This window comes from Oncorhynchus mykiss, chromosome 13 (genome assembly GCF_013265735.2).
Source record: "Oncorhynchus mykiss isolate Arlee chromosome 13, USDA_OmykA_1.1, whole genome shotgun sequence".
Lineage (NCBI taxonomy): Eukaryota > Metazoa > Chordata > Actinopteri > Salmoniformes > Salmonidae > Oncorhynchus > Oncorhynchus mykiss.
Window position 1 is genome coordinate 70,976,247 of NC_048577.1, and position 22,500 is coordinate 70,998,746.

A 22,500-nucleotide genomic window follows, 5' to 3' on the forward strand; every position below is an offset into this window, starting at 1 on the left:
TAACTACATCATACCAGTCCCCCAACAGATTCCCATTCAATAACTACATCATACCAGTCATCATACCAGTCATCCAACAGATTCCCATTCAATAACTACATCATACCAGTCATCCAACAGATTCCCATTCAATAACTACATCATACCAGTCATCCAACAGATTCCCATTCAATAACTACATCATACCAGTCATCATACCAGTCATCCAACAGATTCCCATTCAATAACTACATCATACCAGTCATCATACCAGTCATCCAACAGATTCCCATTCAATAACTACATCATACCAGTCATCCAACAAATTCCCATTCAATAACTACATCATACCAGTCATCATACCAGTCATCCAACAGATTCCCATTCAATAACTACATCATACCAGTCATCCAACAAATTCCCATTCAATAACTATATCATACCAGTCATCATACCAGTCACCCAATAGATTCCCATTCAATAACTACATCATACCAGTCATCCAACAGATTCCCATTCAATAACTACATCATACCAGTCATCCAACAGATTCCCATTCAGAGCAAGACACAGAAGCATCCAGGGTCAATGCCCTGCTCAAGGGCATTTTGACCGATCTACCACCAGGCCACAAAACGTGAACCCGAACCCTCCTAGATCCCCCCCACAGTTCCCCAATAACTGTCCCTCAACCATTCGAGACCCCTCCCACAGCCCCCCAGGAAGAAAAATAACATAAAAAATACAATTAATTCCATTCCCCACCCCCAAGAACCCCACAATGCACCAACAACCAAGAAGGGATTTAGTGGAAGAGATAGACCGGAAGACGAGGACCGGAAGAGAAGGACCGGAAGACGAGGACCGGAAGACGAGGACCGGAAGACGAGGACCGGAAGACGAGGACCGGAAGAGAAGGACCGGAAGACGAGGACCGGAAGACGAGGACCGGAAGACGAGGACCGGAAGACGAGGACCGGAAGACGAGGACCGGAAGACGAGGACCGGAAGAGAAGGACCGGAAGACGAGGACCGGAAGAAAGGACCGGAAGACGAGGACCGGAAGAGAAGGACCGGAAGAGAAGGACCGGAAGAGAAGGACCGGAAGACGAGGACCGGAAGACGAGGACCGGAAGAAAGGACCGGAAGACGAGGACCGGAAGACGAGGACCGGAAGACGAGGACCGGAAGACGAGGACCGGAAGAGAAGGACCGGAAGACGAGGACCGGAAGACGAGGACCGGAAGACGAGGACCGGAAGACGAGGACCGGAAGAGGAGGACCGGAAGACGAGGACCGGAAGACGAGGACCGGAAGACGAGGACCGGAAGACGAGGACCGGAAGAGGAGGACCGGAAGACGAGGACCGGAAGACGAGGACCGGAAGAAAGGACCGGAAGACGAGGACCGGAAGAGAAGGACCGGAAGAGAAGGACCGGAAGAGAAGGACCGGAAGACGAGGACCGGAAGACGAGGACCGGAAGAAAGGACCGGAAGACGAGGACCGGAAGACGAGGACCGGAAGAGAAGGACCGGAAGACGAGGACCGGAAGAGAAGGACCGGAAGACGAGGACCGGAAGAGAAGGACCGGAAGACGAGGACCGGAAGACGAGGACCGGAAGAGAAGGACCGGAAGACGAGGACCGGAAGAGAAGGACCGGAAGAGAAGGACCGGAAGACGAGGACCGGAAGACGAGGACCGGAAGAGAAGGACCGGAAGACGAGGACCGGAAGAGAAGGACCGGAAGAGAAGGACCGGAAGAAAGGACCGGAAGACGAGGACCGGAAGACGAGGACCGGAAGACGAGGACCGGAAGACGAGGACCGGAAGACGAGGACCGGAAGAGAAGGACCGGAAGACGAGGACCGGAAGAGAAGGACTGGAAGACGAGGACCGGAAGAGAAGGACCGGAAGACGAGGACCGGAAGACGAGGACCGGAAGACGAGGACCGGAAGACGAGGACCGGAAGACGAGGACCGGAAGAGAAGGACCGGAAGACGAGGACCGGAAGAGAAGGACCGGAAGAGAAGGACCGGAAGACGAGGACCGGAAGAGAAGGACCGGAAGACGAGGACCGGAAGACGAGGACCGGAAGACGAGGACCGGAAGAGAAGGACCGGAAGACGAGGACCGGAAGAGAAGGACCGGAAGACGAGGACCGGAAGACGAGGACCGGAAGACGAGGACCGGAAGACGAGGACCGGAAGACGAGGACCGGAAGACGAGGACCGGAAGACGAGGACCGGAAGACGAGGACCGGAAGAGAAGGACCGGAAGAGATTGGCCAGAAGAGATTAGCAAGAAGAGATTGACCATAAAAGATTGACCAGACGAGATTGAGCAGACCAGATCATCAACTAGATTTTGCTGATTTGTAGACTGCAAATTGATCACAAGAGGCCCAAACAGATATGGGGTTTGACTAAAACATAATAATTTCAAACCTTGCTTACACTTGTACATGATCATGGCGTGTCTCTCTAATTATGCGTAAGAATACTTGGGAACAGATTTCTTGAATGAAAATAACTTGGAGCTGATTTCCTGGTGTTTTTTTGTCTTTTATCTCCAACAATAAAAATTCCACACACCAAAAAAAACGTTAAAAAACCCCACCAGCGAGCCAATTAAAACCACCCATAGGCCAATTAAAACCACCCATAGGCCAATTAAAACCACCCACGGGCCAATTAAAACCACCCACGGGCCAATTGAAACCACCCACGGGCCAATTGAAACCACCCATGGGCCAATTAAAACCACCCATGGGCCAATTAAAACCACCCATGGGCCAATTAAAACCACCCGTGGGCCAATTGAAACCACCCGTGGGCCAATTACAACCACCCACGGGCCAATTGAAACCACCCACGGGCCAATTTAAACCACCCATGGGCCAATTAAAACCACCCATGGGCCAATTACAACCACCCATGGGCCAATTACAACCACCCATGGGCCAATTAAAACCACCCACGGGCCAATTAATACCACCCACGGGCCAATTGAAACCACCCACGGGCCAATTAAAACCACCCACGGGCCAATTGAAACCACCCTCGGGCCAATTAAAACCACCCATGGGCCAATTAAACCACCCACGGGCCAATTAAAACCACCCATGGGCCAATTAAAACCACCCACGGGCCAATTGAAACCACCCACGGGCCAATTAAAACCACCCACGGGCCAATTGAAACCACCCACGGGCCAATTAAAACCACCCATGGGCCAATTAAACCACCCACGGGCCAATTAAAACCACCCATGGGCCGCCAGTTGGGGAACCCTGCTGTATTGGTTTATGTTCGGAAGGCAGAGTGCTAGAGCCAAACCTGGATTCAAATACCATTGGAAATCATTTCAAATACTTTATCTGTGCTTGATTGAGTTTGCCTTGTCCAATAGAATAGTCCCAAAATGGCAAACACCACCCATGTAAGAACTCCAAGCATGTCAGAGCAACAGCTGAAACGATTTTCTATGTTCTCTGTAGTAGAATGAGAATGCAGGTCTAGCTATAACCCTCAGTCTGTTGGCTGGCTGAGTGTCTGCTAAAGGATCTGTAACAGAACACTTGGTGGACTGTGTATTCTTTAGGTTAGGTCTTACTTTATGTGTTCGCTCCCGCTGGTAAGATCACAGGTGACAAGACACGAGGATCACAGGTGGAGGAGGTTTTAATGAGGCTGAACAGCACTGATATCATTAACTACTATGACTTCACTGCCTTTCATACAATATCTCTGTTAGGTATCTGGTGTTCCTGTGATTTATAAAGCTCTCAGTTTGGTATCTTGTCTCTCTCTCTCTGTGTGTGTGTGTGTGTGTGTGTGTGTGTGTGTGTGTGTGTGTGTGTGTGTGTGTGTGTGTGTGTGTGTGTGTGTGTGTGTGTGTGTGTGTGTGTGTGTGTGTGTGTGGTTATAAAGCTCCTGAACTGTAACATGTTGTCTACAGCACCAACCACAGCTTTGGATAATTCACAGTTTGTGTTGTCTGTCTGTGTCTGTTTCCCTAACTGATGGGACCTTGTCCCTGAGGCACTTGGCTCCGGCTCAGGGTTCAGTTTGTCAGGGTGGTCCTAGTTCAGTATGTGTGTCAGGGTTCAGTAGGTAAGTTATTCTGGGGGAGCTCTCCTTCTAGCTCTCTCTCTCTTCTTCTCTCTCTACATAACTTTATCTCTCTCTCTCTTCTCTCTCTACATAACTTTATCTCACTCTTCCCTCTACATAACTTTCTCACTCTTCTTCTCTCTACATAACTTTATCTCACTCTCTTCTTCTCTCTGCATAACTTTATCTCACTCTCTTCTTCTCTCTCTACATAACTGTATCTCTCTCTTCTTCTCTCTCTACATAACTTTATCTCACTCTTCTCTCTACATAACTTTCTCACTCTTCTTCTCTCTACATAACTTTATCTCACTCTCTTCTTCTCTCTCTACATAACTTTATCTCTCTCTCTTCTCTCTCTACATAACTTTATCTCTCTCTCTTTTCTCTCTCTACATAACTTTATCTCTCTCTCTCTTTTCTCTCTACATAACTTTATCTCACTCTCTTCTTCTCTCTACATAAGTTTATCTCACTCTTCTCTCTACATAACTTTCTCACTCTTCTTCTCTCTGCATAACTTTATCTCACTCTCTTCTTCTCTCTCTACATAACTTTATATCTCTCTCTTCTTCTCTCTCTACATAACGTTATCTCTCTCTCTTCTCTCTCTACATAACTTTATCTCACTCTTCTCTCTACATAACTTTATCTCACTCTTCTCTCTACATAACTTTATCTCACTCTTCTCTCTACATAACTTTCTCACTCTTCTTCTCTCTACATAACTTTATCTCACTCTCTTCTTCTCTCTCTACATAACTTTATCTCTCTCTCTTCTCTCTCTACATAACTTTATCTCTCTCTCTTTTCTCTCTCTACATAACTTTATCTCTCTCTCTCTTTTCTCTCTACATAACTTTATCTCACTCTCTTCTTCTCTCTACATAACTTTATCTCACTCTTCTCTCTACATAACTTTCTCACTCTTCTTCTCTCTGCATAACTTTATCTCACTCTCTTCTTCTCTCTCTACATAACTTTATCTCTCTCTCTTCTTCTCTCTCTACATAACGTTATCTCTCTCTCTTCTCTCTCTACATAACTTTATCTCACTCTTCTCTCTACATAACTTTATCTCACTCTTCTCTCTACATAACTTTATCTCACTCTTCTCTCTACATAACTTTCTCACTCTTCTTCTCTCTGCATAACTTTATCTCACTCTCTTCTTCTCTCTCTACATAACTTTATCTCTCTCTCTTCTTCTCTCTCTACATAACGTTATCTCTCTCTCTTCTCTCTCTACATAACTTTATCTCACTCTTCTCTCTACATAACTTTATCTCACTCTTCTCTCTACATAACTTTATCTCACTCTTCTCTCTACATAACTTTCTCACTCTTCTTCTCTCTACATAACTTTATCTCACTCTCTTCTTCTCTCTCTACATAACTTTATCTCTCTCTCTTCTCTCTCTACATAACTTTATCTCTCTCTCTTTTCTCTCTCTACATAACTGTATCTCTCTTTTCTCTCTCTACATAACTTTATCTCTCTCTCTTCTCTCTCTACATAACTTTATCTCTCTCTCTTCTCTCTCTACATAACTTTCTCACTCTTCTTCTCTCTACATAACTTTATCTCACTCTCTTCTTCTCTCTGCATAACTTTATCTCACTCTCTTCTTCTCTCTACATAACTTTATCTCACTCTCTTCTTCTCTCTACATAACTTTATCTCACTCTCTTCTTCTCTCTGCATAACTTTCTCTCTCTTTTCTCTCTCTACATAACTTCATCTCTCTCTCTATCTCCCTGCTTCTCTCTGTCTCTACATAACTTTATCTCACTCTCTCTTCTCTCTCCCTGACTACCTTCATCTCTCTCTCTCTTCTTCTCTCTCTACATAACTTTATCTCTCTCTCTTCTCTCTCTCCCTGACTTCCTTCATCTCTCTCTCTCTTCTCTCTACATAACTTTATCTCTCTCTCTATCTCCCTGCTTCTCTCTGTCTCTCTACATACGTACCTTTATCTCTCTCTCTCTTCACTCACTCTCATCAAATACCATGTGTTGGTGTATCTCTGCACCCCTCCCTCCCTCCCTCCCTCCCTCTTCTTACCATAGTAAGGCTGCGTATAACGGGGCTAAGCAGGAAGACCATGTGTTGGTGTATCTCTGCACTCCTCTCCACCAGCACGTAGAACACCTCTAGGAAGCCAAAGGATACCAAACACAGACCCAGCACCTACAGAGAGGAGACAGGAGATAGTTTAAACACAGACCCAGCACCTACAGAGAGGAGACAGGAGTTAGTTTAAACACAGACCCAGCACCTACAGAGAGGAGACAGGAGTTAGTTTAAACACAGACTCAGCACCTACAGAGAGGAGACAGGAGTTAGTTTAAACACAGACCCAGCACCTACAGAGAGGAGACAGGAGTTAGTTTAAACACAGACCCAGCACCTACAGAGAGAGGAGACAGGAGTTAGTTTAAACACAGACCCAGCACCTACAGAGAGGAGACAGGAGTTAGTTTAAACACAGACCCAGCACCTACAGAGAGGAGACAGGAGTTAGTTTAAACACAGACCCAGCACCTACAGAGAGGAGACAGGAGTTGGTTTAAACACAGACCCAGCACCTACAGAGAGGAGACATGAGTTAGTTTAAACACAGACCCAGCACCTACAGAGAGGAGACAGGAGGTAGTTTAAACACAGACCCAGCACCTACAGAGAGAGGAGACAGGAGTTAGTTTAAACACAGACCCAGCACCTACAGAGAGGGGAGAGGAGTTAGTTTAAACACAGACCCAGCACCTACAGAGGGGAGACAGGAGTTAGTTTAAACACAGACCCAGCACCTACAGAGAGGGGACAGGAGTTAGTTTAAACACAGACCCAGCACCTACAGAGAGGGGAGACAGGAGTTAGTTTAAACACAAACAATGAGGGGGACAAACACAATTACACAATTACAATAAATATCCTGATCAGTATGTAGATGTACTGTTAGATAGTAGCAGGATATAGATGTACAGTTATGTTAGATGGTAGCAGGATATAGATGTAATATGTTAGATGGTAGCAGGATATAGATGTAATGTTCTGTCAGTTGGTAGCAGGATATAGATGTAATGTTCTGTTAGATGGTAGCAGGATATAGATGTAATATGTTAGATAGTAGCAGGATATAGATGTAATGTTCTGTTAGATGGTAGCAGGATATAGATGTACTGTTCTGTTAGATGGTAGCAGGATATAGATGTACTGTTCTGTTAGATGGTAGCAGGATATAGATGTAATATGTTAGATGGTAGCAGGATATAGATGTAATGTTCTGTCAGTTGGTAGCAGGATATAGATGTAATGTTCTGTTAGATGGTAGCAGGATATAGATGTAATGTTCTGTTAGATGGTAGCAGGATATAGATGTACTGTTCTGTCAGATGGTAGCAGGATATAGATGTACTGTTCTGTCAGATGGTAGCAGGATATAGATGTACTGTTCTGTTAGATGGTAGCAGGATATAGATGTAATGTTCTGTTAGATGGTAGCAGGATATAGATGTACTGTTCTGTCAGATGGTAGCAGGATATAGATGTACTGTTCTGTCAGATGGTAGCAGGATATAGATGTACTGTTCTGTTAGATGGTAGCAGGATATAGATGTACTGTTCTGTTAGATGGTAGCAGGATATAGATGTAATGTTCTGTTAGATGGTAGCAGGATATAGATGTAATGTTCTGTTAGATGGTAGCAGGATATAGATGTACTGTTCTGTCAGATGGTAGCAGGATATAGATGTACTGTTCTGTCAGATGGTAGCAGGATATAGATGTACTGTTCTGTTAGATGGTAGCAGGATATAGATGTAATGTTCTGTCAGTTGGTAGCAGGATATAGATGTAATGTTCTGTTAGATGGTAGCAGGATATAGATGTACTGTTCTGTCAGATGGTAGCAGGATATAGATGTACTGTTCTGTTAGATGGTAGCAGGATATAGATGTAATGTTCTGTTAGATGGTAGCAGGATATAGATGTAATGTTCTGTTAGATGGTAGCAGGATATAGATGTAATGTTCTGTTAGATGGTAGCAGGATATAGATGTAATATGTCAGATGGTAGCATAATATAGATGTAATGTTCTGTTAGATGGTAGCAGGATAAAGATGTAATGTTCTGTTAGATGGTAGCAGGATATAGATGTAATGTTCTGTTAGATGGTACCAGGATATAGATGTAATATGTTAGATGGTAGCAGGATATAGATGTAATATGTCAGATGGTAACAGGATATAGATGTAATATGTCAGTTGGTAGCAGGATATAGATGTAATATGTTAGATGGTAGCAGGATATAGATGTAATATGTCAGTTGGTAGCAGGATATAGATGTAATGTTCTGTTAGATGGTAGCAGGATATAGGTGTAATGTTCTGTTAGAGGGTAGCAGGATATAGATGTAATATGTCAGATGGTAACAGGATATAGATGTAATGTGTCAGTTGGTAACAGGATATAGATGTAATGTTCTATTAGATGGTAGCAGGATATAGATGTAATGTTCTGTTAGATGGTAGCATGATATAGATGTAATGTTCTGTTAGATGGTAGCAGGATACCGATGTAATATGGCAGTTGGTAGCAGGATATAGATGTAATATGTTAGATGGTAGCAGGATATAGATGTAATATGGCAGTTGGTAGCAGGATATAGATGTAATATGTCAGATGGTACCAGGATATAGATGTAATGTGTCAGATGGTAGCAGGATATAGATGTAATATGTCAGATGGTAGCAGGATATAGATGTAATATGTCAGATGGTAACAGGATATAGATGTAATATGTCAGATGGTAGCAGGATATAGATGTAATATGTCAGATGGTAACAGGATATAGATGTAATATGTCAGATGGTAGCAGGATATAGATGTAATATGTCAGATGGTAACAGGATATAGATGTAATATGTCAGATGGTAGCAGGATATAGATGTAATGTTCTGTTAGATGGTAGCAGGATATAGATGTAATATGTCAGATGGTAGCAGGATATAGATGTAATATGTCAGATGGTAGCAGGATATAGATGTAATATGTCAGATGGTAGCAGGATATAGATGTAATATGTCAGATGGTAGCAGGATATAGATGTAATATGTCAGGTGGTAGCAGGATATAGATGTAATATGTCAGATGGTAGCAGGATATAGATGTAATATGTTAGATGGTAGCAGGATATAGATGTAATGTGTTCTGTCAGATGGTAGCAGGATATAGCTGTAATATGTCAGATGGTAGCAGGATATAGATGTAATGTGTCAGATGGTAACAGGATATAGATGTAATGTGTTCTGTCAGATGGTAGCAGGATATAGATGTAATATGTTAGATGGTAGCAGGATATAGATGTAATGTGTTCTGTCAGATGGTAGCAGGATATAGATGTAATATGTCAGATGGTAGCAGGATATAGATGTAATGTGTCAGATGGTAACAGGATATAGATGTAATGTGTTCTGTCAGATGGTAGCAGGATATAGATGTAATATGTCAGATGGTAGCAGGATATAGATGTAATGTGTCAGATGGTAGCAGGATATAGATGTAATGTGTTCTGTCAGATGGTAGCATGATATAGATGTAATATGTCAGATGGTAGCAGGATATAGATGTAATGTGTCAGATGGTAACAGGATATAGATGTAATGTGTCAGTTGGTAACAGGATATAGATGTAATATGTCAGATGGTAGCAGGATATAGATGTAATGTGTCAGATGGTAGCAGGATATAGATGTAATGTGTTCTGTCAGATGGTAGCAGGATATAGATGTAATATGTCAGATGGTAGCAGGATATAGATGTAATATGTCAGATGGTAGCAGGATATAGATGTAATATGTCAGATGGTAGCAGGATATAGATGTAATATGTCAGATGGTAGCAGGATATAGATGTAATATGTCAGATGGTAGCAGGATATAGATGTAATATGTCAGATGGTAGCAGGATATAGATGTAATGTGTTCTGTCAGATGGTAGCAGGATATAGATGTAATATGTTAGATGGTAGCAGGATATAGATGTAATATGTCAGATGGTAGCAGGATATAGATGTAATATGTCAGATGGTAGCAGGATATAGATGTAATGTGTCAGATGGTAGCAGGATATAGATGTAATATGTCAGATGGTAGCAGGATATAGATGTAATATGTCAGATGGTAGCAGGATATAGATGTAATGTGTCAGTTGGTAACAGGATATAGATGTAATATGTCAGATGGTAGCAGGATATAGATGTAATGTGTCAGATGGTAGCAGGATATAGATGTAATATGTCAGATGGTAGCAGGATATAGATGTAATGTGTTCTGTCAGATGGTAGCAGGATATAGATGTAATATGTTAGATGGTAGCAGGATATAGATGTAATATGTCAGATGGTAGCAGGATATAGATGTAATATGTCAGATGGTAGCAGGATATAGATGTAATATGTCAGATGGTAACAGGATATAGATGTAATGTGTTCTGTCAGATGGTAGCAGGATATAGATTTAATATGTCAGATGGTAGCAGGATATAGATGTAATGTGTTCTGTCAGATGGTAGCAGGATATAGATGTAATATGTCAGATGGTAGCAGGATATAGATGTAATGTGTCAGATGGTAACAGGATATAGATGTAATATGTCAGATGGTAACAGGATATAGATGTAATATGTCAGATGGTAGCAGGATATAGATGTAATGTGTTCTGTCAGATGGTAGCAGGATATAGATGTAATATGTCAGATGGTAACAGGATATAGATGTAATATGTCAGATGGTAGCAGGATATAGATGTAATGTGTCAGATGGTAACAGGATATAGATGTAATGTGTCAGATGGTAGCAGGATATAGATGTAATGTGTCAGATGGTAACAGGATATAGATGTAATGTGTCAGATGGTAACAGGATATAGATGTAATATGTCAGATGGTAGCAGGATATAGATGTAATATGTCAGTTGGTAACAGGATATAGATGTAATATGTCAGATGGTAACAGGATATAGATGTAATGTTCTGTTAGATGGTAGCAGGATATAGATGTAATATGTCAGATGGTAACAGGATATAGATGTAATATGTCAGATGGTAACAGGATATAGATGTAATATGTTAGATGGTAGCAGGATATAGATGTAATATGTCAGATGGTAACAGGATATAGATGTAATATGTCAGATGGTAGCAGGATATAGATGTAATATGTCAGATGGTAGCAGGATATAGATGTAATATGTCAGATGGTAGCAGGATATAGATGTAATATGTCAGATGGTAACAGGATATAGATGTAATATGTCAGATGGTAGCAGGATATAGATGTAATATGTCAGATGGTAGCAGGATATAGATGTAATATGTCAGTTGGTAACAGGATATAGATGTAATATGTCAGTTGGTAACAGGATATAGATGTAATATGTCAGTTGGTAACAGGATATAGATGTAATATGTCAGATGGTAACAGGATATAGATGTAATGTTCTGTTAGATGGTAGCAGGATATAGATGTAATATGTCAGATGGTAACAGGATATAGATGTAATATGTCAGATGGTAGCAGGATATAGATGTAATATGTTAGATGGTAGCAGGATATAGATGTAATATGTCAGATGGTAGCAGGATATAGATGTAATATGTCAGTTGGTAACAGGATATAGATGTAATATGTCAGATGGTAACAGGATATAGATGTAATGTTCTGTTAGATGGTAGCAGGATATAGATGTAATATGTCAGATGGTAACAGGATATAGATGTAATATGTCAGATGGTAGCAGGATATAGATGTAATATGTCAGTTGGTAACAGGATATAGATGTAATATGTCAGATGGTAACAGGATATAGATGTAATGTTCTGTTAGATGGTAGCAGGATATAGATGTAATATGTCAGATGGTACTAGGATATAGATGTAATATGTCAGTTGGTAACAGGATATAGATGTAATATGTCAGATGGTAGCAGGATATAGATGTAATATGTCAGATGGTAACAGGATATAGATGTAATATGTCAGATGGTAGCAGGATATAGGTGCAATGTTCTGTCAGATGGTAGCAGGATATAGATGTAATATGTCAGATGGTAGCAGGATATAGATGTAATATGTTAGATGGTAGCAGGATATAGATGTAATATGTTAGATGGTAGCAGGATATAGATGTAATATGTCAGATGGTAGCAGGATATAGATGTAATGTGTTCTGTCAGATGGTAGCAGGATATAGATGTAATATGTTCTGTCAGTTGTTAGTAATTATTTGTATTATTTTGGATTCCTTCTGAATCTATACAGGAGAAAGGACTTCCTACTTCTCCTGAAGACCAGTGAAACTAACTGATCAATCTTTCATTTGAGTTGGTATTGTCTGTCTGTCTGTCTGTCTGTCTGTCTGTCTGTCTGTCTGTCTGTCTGTGTGTGTGTGTGTGTGTGTGTGTGTGTGTGTGTGTGTGTGTCTGTGTGTCACAGAGACTCACAGTTTTGGCACAGCAGAGGCTGGTCAGAGAGATGCCTCCCTGGCCAGTGAACCAGAGGTAGACCAGGTAGAGAGGACCGCAGGACCACAGGTACATACAGGGGAACCACACCAGGACCGTGTGCTGGAAACATTGGGACAGGTCTGGATGAGGGGTGTACCAGGTCAGGTTCCAGTCCTGAGAGAGAGAAGGAGGGATGGGGGATGGATGGAGGGAGAGGAGAGTGTTAGAATATGTAACAGACAAATGGCAGCATTGGGTCAGGTCTGGGTGAGGGGGGTGTACCAGGTCAGGTTCCAGTCCTGAGAGAGAGAAGGAGGGATGGGAGATGGATGGAGGGAGAGGAGAGTGTTAGAATATGTAACAGACAAATGGCAGCATTGGGTCAGGTCTGGGTGAGGGGGGTGTACCAGGTCAGGTTCCAGTCCTGAGAGGGAGAGAATTTGACAAACAAATGGAAGCATTGGGTCAATACAAAACAGATGTTATGATAGGTGCAGTGAAATGTGTTGTTCTACAGGGTCAGTCATAGTAGTATGATAGGTGTTGTTTTACAGGGTCAGTCATAGTAGTATGATAGGTGTTGTTTTACAGGGTCAGTCATAGTAGTATGATAGGTGTTGTTGTACAGGGTCAGTCATAGTAGTATGATAGGTGTTGTTTTACAGGGTCAGTCATAGTAGTATGATAGGTGTTGTTTTACAGGGTCAGTCATAGTAGTATGATAGGTGTTGTTCTACAGGGTCAGTCATAGTAGTATGATAGGTGTTGTTTTACAGGGTCAGTCATAGTAGTATGATAGGTGTTGTTTTACAGGGTCAGTCATAGTAGTATGATAGGTGTTGTTTTACAGGGTCAGTCATAGTAGTATGATAGGTGTTGTTTTACAGGGTCAGTCATAGTAGTATGATAGGTGTTGTTTTACAGGGTCAGTCATAGTAGTATGATAGGTGTTGTTTTACAGGGTCAGTCATAGTAGTATGATAGGTGTTGTTTTACAGGGTCAGAGATGGAGAGAGGTAGGGATATAGATGGAGGGAGAGAGAGAGGTAGGGATATAGATGGGGAGGGAGAGAGGGGTAGGGATATAGATGGAGGGGAGAGAGAGGTAGGGATATAGATGGAGGGGAGAGAGAGAGGTAGGGATATAGATGGAGGGAGAGAGAGAGAGGTAGGGATATAGATGGAGGGAGAGAGAGAGGTAGGGATATAGATGGAGGGAGAGAGAGAGGTAGGGATATAGATGGGAGGGAGAGAGAGAGAGAGAGAGAGGTGGGGATATAGACAGAGGGAGAGAGAGTGAGATGTAAGGATAGAGATGGGTGGAGAGAGAGAGAGGCAGGGATAGAGAGAGAGAGAGGGAGGGATAGAGATGGATAGAGAGAGAGAGAGAGAGAGGGGTAGGGATAGAGAGAGAGAGAGGTAGGGATAGAGAGAGAGAGAGAGAGAGAGAGAGAGAGAGAGAGAGGTAGGTAGGGTATGTGTCTATCTTCCTCTCACTCTCTCCCTCCCCCTTCTCTCCTTCTCCTTCTCCAGAGCCCAGACGGTCTACCAGCAGACTGTATACCAGCAGACTGTATACCAGCAGACTGTCTACCAGCAGACTGTATACCAGCAGACTGTCTACCAGCAGACTGTATAGCAGCAGTAACTCCAAACCCAACCAGTAAATACAGTAGTGATAATGATGTCAAGATGTCTCCAAGCCTCCAGCTCAGGGTTGAACTTCACTACAGTTTCCTCTGTAGCCCATAGACCTTCTCCTGGTCGGCCTTTTTAATCACGGAGACAACAACCAATGTTCCCCAAAGTGGTAGATGAGCACCCATCCAATGATAAATCCTTCCTGGTTCGTGACATCCTGTGTAGACACATAATAAGTTAGTTATACGTCTGGGTATGCGATCCCTGCTGGGAGTGAACCCACAACCTTGGGCCACTGAAGACCACACATCAGACCCCATGGTTTTGCTTACGTTGTGGCTCACAAGACACACGACAACAATCAGGGAAGCTTTAAATTGGGTAAACAATTTTGGGATCCACTGTTTGCTTTCCTCACCTCTCAACCCTCAACGATAGTGCAGGAAAACAAGGTTTGCGTCCTAATTGGCACCCTATTCCCTATAAGCCTTGGTTAAGAGTAGTGCACTACATAGGGAACAGGGTGTCATTGGGCCCTGATTTAAAGTAGTGCACTACATAGGGAACAGGGTGTCATTGGGCCCTGATTTAAAGTAGTGCACTACACAGGGAACAGGGTGTCATTGGGCCCTGATCTAAAGTAGTGCACTACACAGGGAACAGGGTGTCATTGGGCCCTGATCTAAAGTAGTGCACTACACAGGGAACAGGGTGTCATTGGGCCCTGATCTAAAGTAGTGCACTACTGTACATGGGGAACAGGGTGTCATTGGGCCCTGATCTAAAGTAGTGCACTACTGTACAAGGGGAACAGGGTGTCATTGGGCCCTGATCTAAAGTAGTGCACTACTGTACATGGGGAACATGGTGTCATTGGGCCCTGATCTAAAGTAGTGCACTACACAGGGAACAGGGTGTCATTGGGCCCTGATCTAAAGTAGTGCACTACATAGGGAACAGGGTGTCATTGGGCCCTGATCTAAAGTAGTGCACTACATGGGGAACAGGGTGTCATTGGGCCCTGATCTAAAGTAGTGCACTACTGTACATGGGGAACATGGTGTCATTGGGCCCTGATCTAAAGTAGTGCACTACTGTACATGGGGAACAGGGTGTCATTGGGCCCTGATCTAAAGTAGTGCACTACATGGGGAACAGGGTGTCATTGGGCCCTGATTTAAAGTAGTGCACTACATGGGGAACATGGTGTCATTGGGCCCTGATCTAAAGTAGTGCACTACTGTACATGGGGAACAGGGTGTCATTGGGCCCTGATCTAAAGTAGTGCACTACATGGGGAACATGGTGTCATTGGGCCCTGATCTAAAGTAGTGCACTACTGTACATGGGGAACATGGTGTCATTGGGCCCTGATCTAAAGTAGTGCACTACTGTACATGGGGAACAGGGTGTCATTGGGCCCTGATCTAAAGTAGTGCACTACTGTACATGGGGAACAGGGTGTCATTGGGCCCTGATCTAAAGTAGTGCACTACATGGGGAACAGGGTGTCATTGGGCCCTGATCTAAAGTAGTGCACTACTTTATATGGGGAACAGGGTGTCATTGGGCCCTGATCTAAAGTAGTGCACTACTGTACAAGGGGAACAGGGTGTCATTGGGCCCTGATCTAAAGTAGTGCGCTACTGTACAAGGGGAACAGGGTGTCATTGGGCCCTGATCTAAAGTAGTGCACTACTGTACAAGGGGAACAGGGTATCATTGGGCCCTGATCTAAAGTAGTGCACTACTGTACATGGGGAACAGGGTGTCATTGGGCCCTGATCTAAAGTAGTGCACTACATAGGGAACAGGGTGTCATTGGGCCCTGATCTATAGTAGTGCACTACTTTACATGGGGAACAGGGTGTCATTGGGCCCTGATCTAAAGTAGTGCACTACATAGGGGACAGGGTGTCATTGGGCCCTGATCTAAAGTAGTGCACTACATAGGGAACAGGGTGTCATTGGGCCCTGATCTAAAGTAGTGCACTACATAGGGAACAGGGTGTCATTGGGCCCTGATCTAAAGTAGTGCACTACATAGGGAACAGGGTGTCATTGGGCCCTAATCTAAAGTAGTGCACTACTGTACAAGGGGAACAGGGTGCCAAGGTGTTAAGCGGAATACGGTGTTAAGCGTGTTGAATCAAGGTGTGTTTAGTGTGTTGAATCACGGTGTGTTTAGTGTGTTGAATCACGGTGTGTTTAGTGTGTTGAATCACAGTGTGTTTAGTGTGTTGAATCACAGTGTGTTTAGTGTGTTGAATCACGGTGTGTTTAGTGTGTTGAATCACAGTGTGTTTAGTGTGTTGAATCACAGTGTGTTTAGTGTGTTGAATCACGGTGTGTTTAGCATGTTGAATCACGGTGTGTTTAGCGTGTTGAATCACGGTGTGTTTAGCGTGTTGAATCACGGTGTGTTTAGCATGTTGAATCACGGTGTGTTTAGCGTGTTGAATCATGGTGTGTTTAGCGTGTTGAATCACGGTGTGTTTAGTGTGTTGAATCACGGTGTGTTTAGCGTGTTGAATCACGGTGTGTTTAGCATGTTGAATCACGGTGTGTTTAGCGTGTTGAATCACGGTGTGTTTAGTGTGTTGAATCACGGTGTGTTTAGTGTGTTGAATCACGGTGTGTTTAGTGTGTTGAATCACGGTGTGTTTAGTGTGTTGAATCACAGTGTGTTTAGTGTGTTGAATCACGGTGTGTTTAGTGTGTTGAATCACGGTGTGTTTAGTGTGTTGAATCACGGTGTGTTTAGTGTGTTGAATCACGGTGTGTTTAGTGTGTTGAATCAACACAAGTTTCCCTGATGAGTCAACAAGACTACACCTCTCTGTCTCTGTCTTCAATAACCTAACTATCAAGGCACAAGGCGAGACCCAAATGCAGGCACAGGAGGCAGATGTATACGAAGAGAGAAACACACAGAGAAAAGAGAGACTGACAGAGAGATAAAGAGGTAGAGAGCGAGAGAGAGAGAAGAGGTAGAGAGCGAGAGAGAGAGAAGAGGTAGAGAGAGAGAGAGAAGAGGTAGAGAGAGAGAAGAAGTAGAGAGAAGAGTTAGAGAGAGAGAGAGGAGGTAGAGAGAGAGAGAGAGAGAGAGAGAGAGAGAGAAAAGAGGTAGAGAGAGAGAGAAAAGAGGTAGAGAGTGAGAGAGAAGAGGTAGAGAGAGAGAGAGAAAATAGGTAGAAAGAGAGAGAGGGAGAAAAGAGGTAGAGAGAGAGAGAAAAGAGAGAGAGAGAGAGAAGAGGTAGAGAGAAGAGGTAGAGAGAGAGAGAAAAAAAAGTTAGAGAGAGAGAGAGAAAAGAGGTAGAGAGAGAGAAAATAGGTAGAGAGAGAGAGAGAGAAAAGAGGTAGAGAGAGAGAGAGAGAGAGAAAAGAGGTAGAGAGAGAGAGAGAGAGAGAGAAAAGAGGTAGAGAGAGAGAGAGATAGAGAGGGAGAGAGAGAGAGAGAGAGAGAGAGAGAGAGAGGGAAGGAGGGAGGGAGGGGGAGTGAAAGTGATTCTGAAATGTCTTTACTCTTTTGGAACTTTTTTGAGTGTAATGTTTACTGTTGATGTTTTTTATTGTTTATTTAAAGTTTGTTTATTATCTATTTCACCTGCTTTGGCAACGTTAACATATGTTTCCCAAGCCAATATAGCCCATTGAATTGAAAACTGAGAGAGAAAGAGATGACATTATTACTATGGGAAAGCTGAATGGAGAGTAAATTACAATGGGAAAGCTGAATGTAGAGTAAATTACTATGAGAAAGCTGAATGGAGAGTAAATTACAATGGGAAAGCTGAATGGAGAGTAAATTACAATGGGAAAGCTGAATGTAGAGTAAATGACTATGAGAAAGCTGAATGGAGAGTAAATTACAATGGGAAAGCTGAATGGAGAGTAAATTACTATGAGAAAGCCGAATGGGAAAGCTGAATGGAGAGTAAATTACTATGGGGAAAGCTAAATGGAGAGTAAATTACTATGAGAAAGCCGAATGGGAAAGCTGAATGGAGAGTAAATTACTATGGGGAAAGCTGACAACATTCATTGGACAGATGAGTCTATAGACTATAGGCAGTTTGGTGAGTGTACAGCCAGGTGTGTAAAGGTCAGCAGCATTCTGGAGTAGAGGTGCTAAATGCCCATGACTGACTCACTGTACAGGACATTATCAAGGGGATGGCATCACCAACGTGCTGCTTCTAGCAAATACAGACCCTGAGACCATGCTGACTGTTCTACTGTGGTGTTACAGACCCTGAGACCATGCTGACTACTCTACTGTGGTGTTATAGACCCTGAGACCATGCTGACTACTCTACTGTGGTGTTATAGACCCTGAGACCATGCTGACTACTCTACTGTGGTGTTATAGACCCTGAGACCATGTTGACTGCTCTACTGTGGTGTTATAGACCCTGAGACCATGCTGACTGTTCTACTGTGGTGTTACAGACCCTGAGACCATGCTGACTGCTCTACTGTGGTGTTATAGACCCTGAGACCATGCTGACTGTTCTACTGTGGTGTTATAGACCCTGAGACCATGCTGACTGTTCTACTGTGGTGTTATAGACCCTGAGACCATGCTGACTGTTCTACTGTGGTGTTATAGACCCTGAGACCATGCTGACTGCTCTACTGTGGTGTTATAGACCCTGAGACCATGCTGACTGCTCTACTGTGGTGTTATAGACCCCGAGACCATACTGACTGTTCTGTGGTGTTATAGACCCTCAGTTGACCATACTGACTGTTCTACTGTGGTGTTATAGACCCTGAGACCATACTGACTGTTCTGTGGTGTTATAGACCCTCAGTTGACCATACTGACTGTTCTACTGTGGTGTTATAGACCCTGAGACCATACTGACTGTTCTGTGGTGTTATAGACCCTCAGTTGACCATACTGACTGTTCTACTTTGACATATTTAACCATCCTGCTTCTCCTTACTTCCCGGGCCAGTTTCCCGGACACTGATTAAGCATGTGTATGATGTGTTAATGTGGATCCTCGTTAGCCTTTAGCTTAGCAACAGCACCTACTCTACCTGACGACAGCAACACACTGACACCCAGGCTCTATTCAATACACTTAGCGGAAGTTCAGTGATTGAAATGTGAAGGCAATGCACTCGCCTTAGCCGGAGACCGCAGTCACGGTAACCGCTGTACATGTCGGCTCAGTCGGGGGAAATCAGTTCTACATGTCTGCAGTGCGAATCTGTAATGTTTCAGCCGATCCCCCAACTTCTTCCATGGGCTTCCAGTTTAACAGACAACTTCTGCCTCACGATCATCCTCTCGTTATCCACTCACTGTGTCTTAATCCCCTGGGATTCACTGAAGTCTGACACACTGGCGGTGTCCCAAATGGAATATATGCCCCTATTTAGTGCACTACTTTAGATCAGAGCCCTATGGGCAGTGGTCAAAACTAGTGCTCTACTTTAGATCTGAGCCCTATGGGCAGTGGTCAAAACTAGTGCTCTACTTTAGATCTGAGCCCTATGGGCAGTGGTCAAAACTAGTGCACTACTTTAGATCAGAGCCCTATGGGCAGTGGTCAAAACTAGTGCACTACTTTAGATCAGAGCCCTATGGGCCCCCCCCCCCCCCCGCTCTGTTCACAAACACAAACACAAACACACCCCACAGAGCCCCAGGACAACAACACCATTAGACCCAACCAAACCATGAGAAACAAAAAGATAATTACTTGACACATTGGAAAGAATAAACTAAGCAAACTAGAATGCTATTTGGGCCTACACAGAGAGTACACAGTGGCAGAAAACCTGACCACTGTGACTGACCCAGCGTCATATCCAGAGGTTGTCTTTGGGAAATAGACGTATGAGTGCTGCCAGCATTGCTGCAGAGGTTGAAGGGGTGGTGGGGGGGGGGGTCAGCCTGTCAGGGGTGGGGGGGTCAGCCTGTCAGTGCTCAGACCATACGCCGTACACTGTATCAAATTGGTCTGCATGGCTGTCGTCCCAGAAGGAAGCCTCTTCTAAAGATGATGCTACAAGAAAGCCTGCAAACAGTTTGCTGAAGACAAGCAGACTAAGGACATGGATTACTGGAACCATGTCCTGTGGTCTGATGAGACCAAGATAAACTTATTTGGTTCAGATGGTGTCAAGCGTGTGTGGCGGCAACCAGGTGAGGAGTACAAAGACAAGTGTGTCTTGCCTACAGTCAAGCGTGGTGGTGGGAGTATCATGGTCTGGTGCTGCATGAGTGCTGCCGGTACTGGGGAGCTACAGTTCATTGAGGGAAGCATGAATGCCAACATGTACTGTGACATACTGAAGCAGAGCATGATCCCCTCCCTTCGGAGACTGGGCCGCAGGGCAGTATTCCAACATGATAACGACCCCAAACACACCTCCCAAGACGACCACTGTCTTGCTAAAGAATCTGAGGGTAAAGGTGATGGACTGGCCAAGCATGTCTCCAGACCTAAACCCTATTGAGCATCTGTGGGGCATCCTCAAACGGAAGGTGGAGGAGTGCAAGGTCTCGAACATCCACCAGCTCCGTGATGTCGTCATGGAGGAGTGGCAGAGGACTCCAGTGGCAACCTGTGAAGCTCTGGTGAACTCCATGCCCAAGAGGGTTAAAGGCAGTGCTGGAAAATGATGGTGGCCACACAAAATATTGACACTTTGGAACCAATTTGGACATTTTCACTTAGGGGTGTACTCACTTTTGTTGCCAGCGGTTTAGACATTAATGGCTGTGTGTTGAGTTATTTTGAGGGGACAGCAAATTTACACTGTTATACAAGCTGTACACTCACTACTTTACATTGTAGCAAAGTGTCATTTCTTCAGTGTTGTCACATGAAAAGATATTGAATTGAGAGACAGAGAGAGAGAGACAGAGAGAGAGACAGAGAGAGACAGAGAGAGAGAGAGACAGAGAGAGAGAGACACAGAGAGACACAGAGAGACAGAGAGAGAGACAGAGAGAGAGAGAGAGAGACAGAGAGAGAGAGAGAGAGAGAGACAGAGAGAGAGAGACAGAGAGAGACAGAAAGAGAGACAGAGAGAGAGAGAGTCAGTGAATCATGATATGAACTAGGTGTGACTCATGGAGGAACGCAGGTCAATGGTCAAAACAATCATCACTTCCCACAATCAATCAGCATAAACACACACACACACACACACACACACACACACACACACACACACACACACACACACACACACACACACACACACACACACACACACACAATTTACAATTCACAACTGTTTTTATAATTTACAGCTGTCTCCCTTCATCCATCTCTCCACCTCTCTGTTCATGGTCTGTCTGATAAACCTACCGTACTCTCTCATAAACCTACCGTCCTCTCTCATAAACCTACTGTCCTCTCTCATAAACCTACTGTCCTCTCTCATAAACCTACCGTCCTCTCTCATAAACCTACTGTCCTCTCTCATAAACCTACTGTCCTCTCTCATAAACCTACTGTCCTCTCTCATAAACCTACTGTCCTCTCTCATAAACCTACTGTCCTCTCTCATAAACCTACTGTCCTCTCTCATAAACCCACTGTCCTCTCTCATAAACCTACTGTCCTCTCTCATAAACCCACTGTCCTCTCTCATAAACCCACTGTCCTCTCTCATAAACCTACTGTCCTCTCTCATAAACCTACTGTCCTCTCTCATAAACCTACTGTCCTCTCTCATAAACCCACTGTCCTCTCTCATAAACCCACTGTCCTCTCTCATAAACCCACTGTCCTCTCTCATAAATCTACTGTCCTCTCTCATAAACCTACTGTCCTCTCTCATAAACCCACTGTCCTCTCTCATAAACCTACTGTCCTCTCTCATAAACCTACTGTCCTCTCTCATAAACCTACTGTCCTCTCTCATAAACCCACTGTCCTCTCTCATAAACCCACTGTCCTCTCTCATAAACCCACTGTCCTCTCTCATAAATCTACTGTCCTCTCTCATAAACCTACTGTCCTCTCTCATAAACCCACTGTCCTCTCTCATAAACCTACTGTCCTCTCTCATAAACCTACTGTCCTCTCTCATAAACCTACTGTCCTCTCTCATAAACCTACTGTCCTCTCTCATAAACCCACTGTCCTCTCTCATAAACCTACTGTCATCTCTCCACCTCTCTGTTCATGGTCTGTCTCATAAACCTACTGTCCTCTCTAGCTCTCTCTCCTTCATTCTCTCTCTCTGGCTCTATCTCTTTCTGTCTCTCATTCATTCTCTCTCTCA

The 22,500-nt window shown here is 43.8% G+C and overlaps 1 protein-coding gene across 1 annotated transcript in view; it reads right to left on the reverse strand.

The window, feature by feature from the left end:
* mrp1 (multidrug resistance protein 1) overlaps positions 1–22,500 on the reverse strand; it is a gene marked incomplete in the record, with an annotated part of 82,717 nt that overhangs the window by 59,699 nt on the left and 518 nt on the right. Inside the window, 2 exon segments of the mRNA NM_001168330.1 lie at positions 6,160–6,285; positions 12,598–12,775. Coding sequence (NP_001161802.1) covers positions 6,160–6,285; positions 12,598–12,693 — 222 coding nt within the window.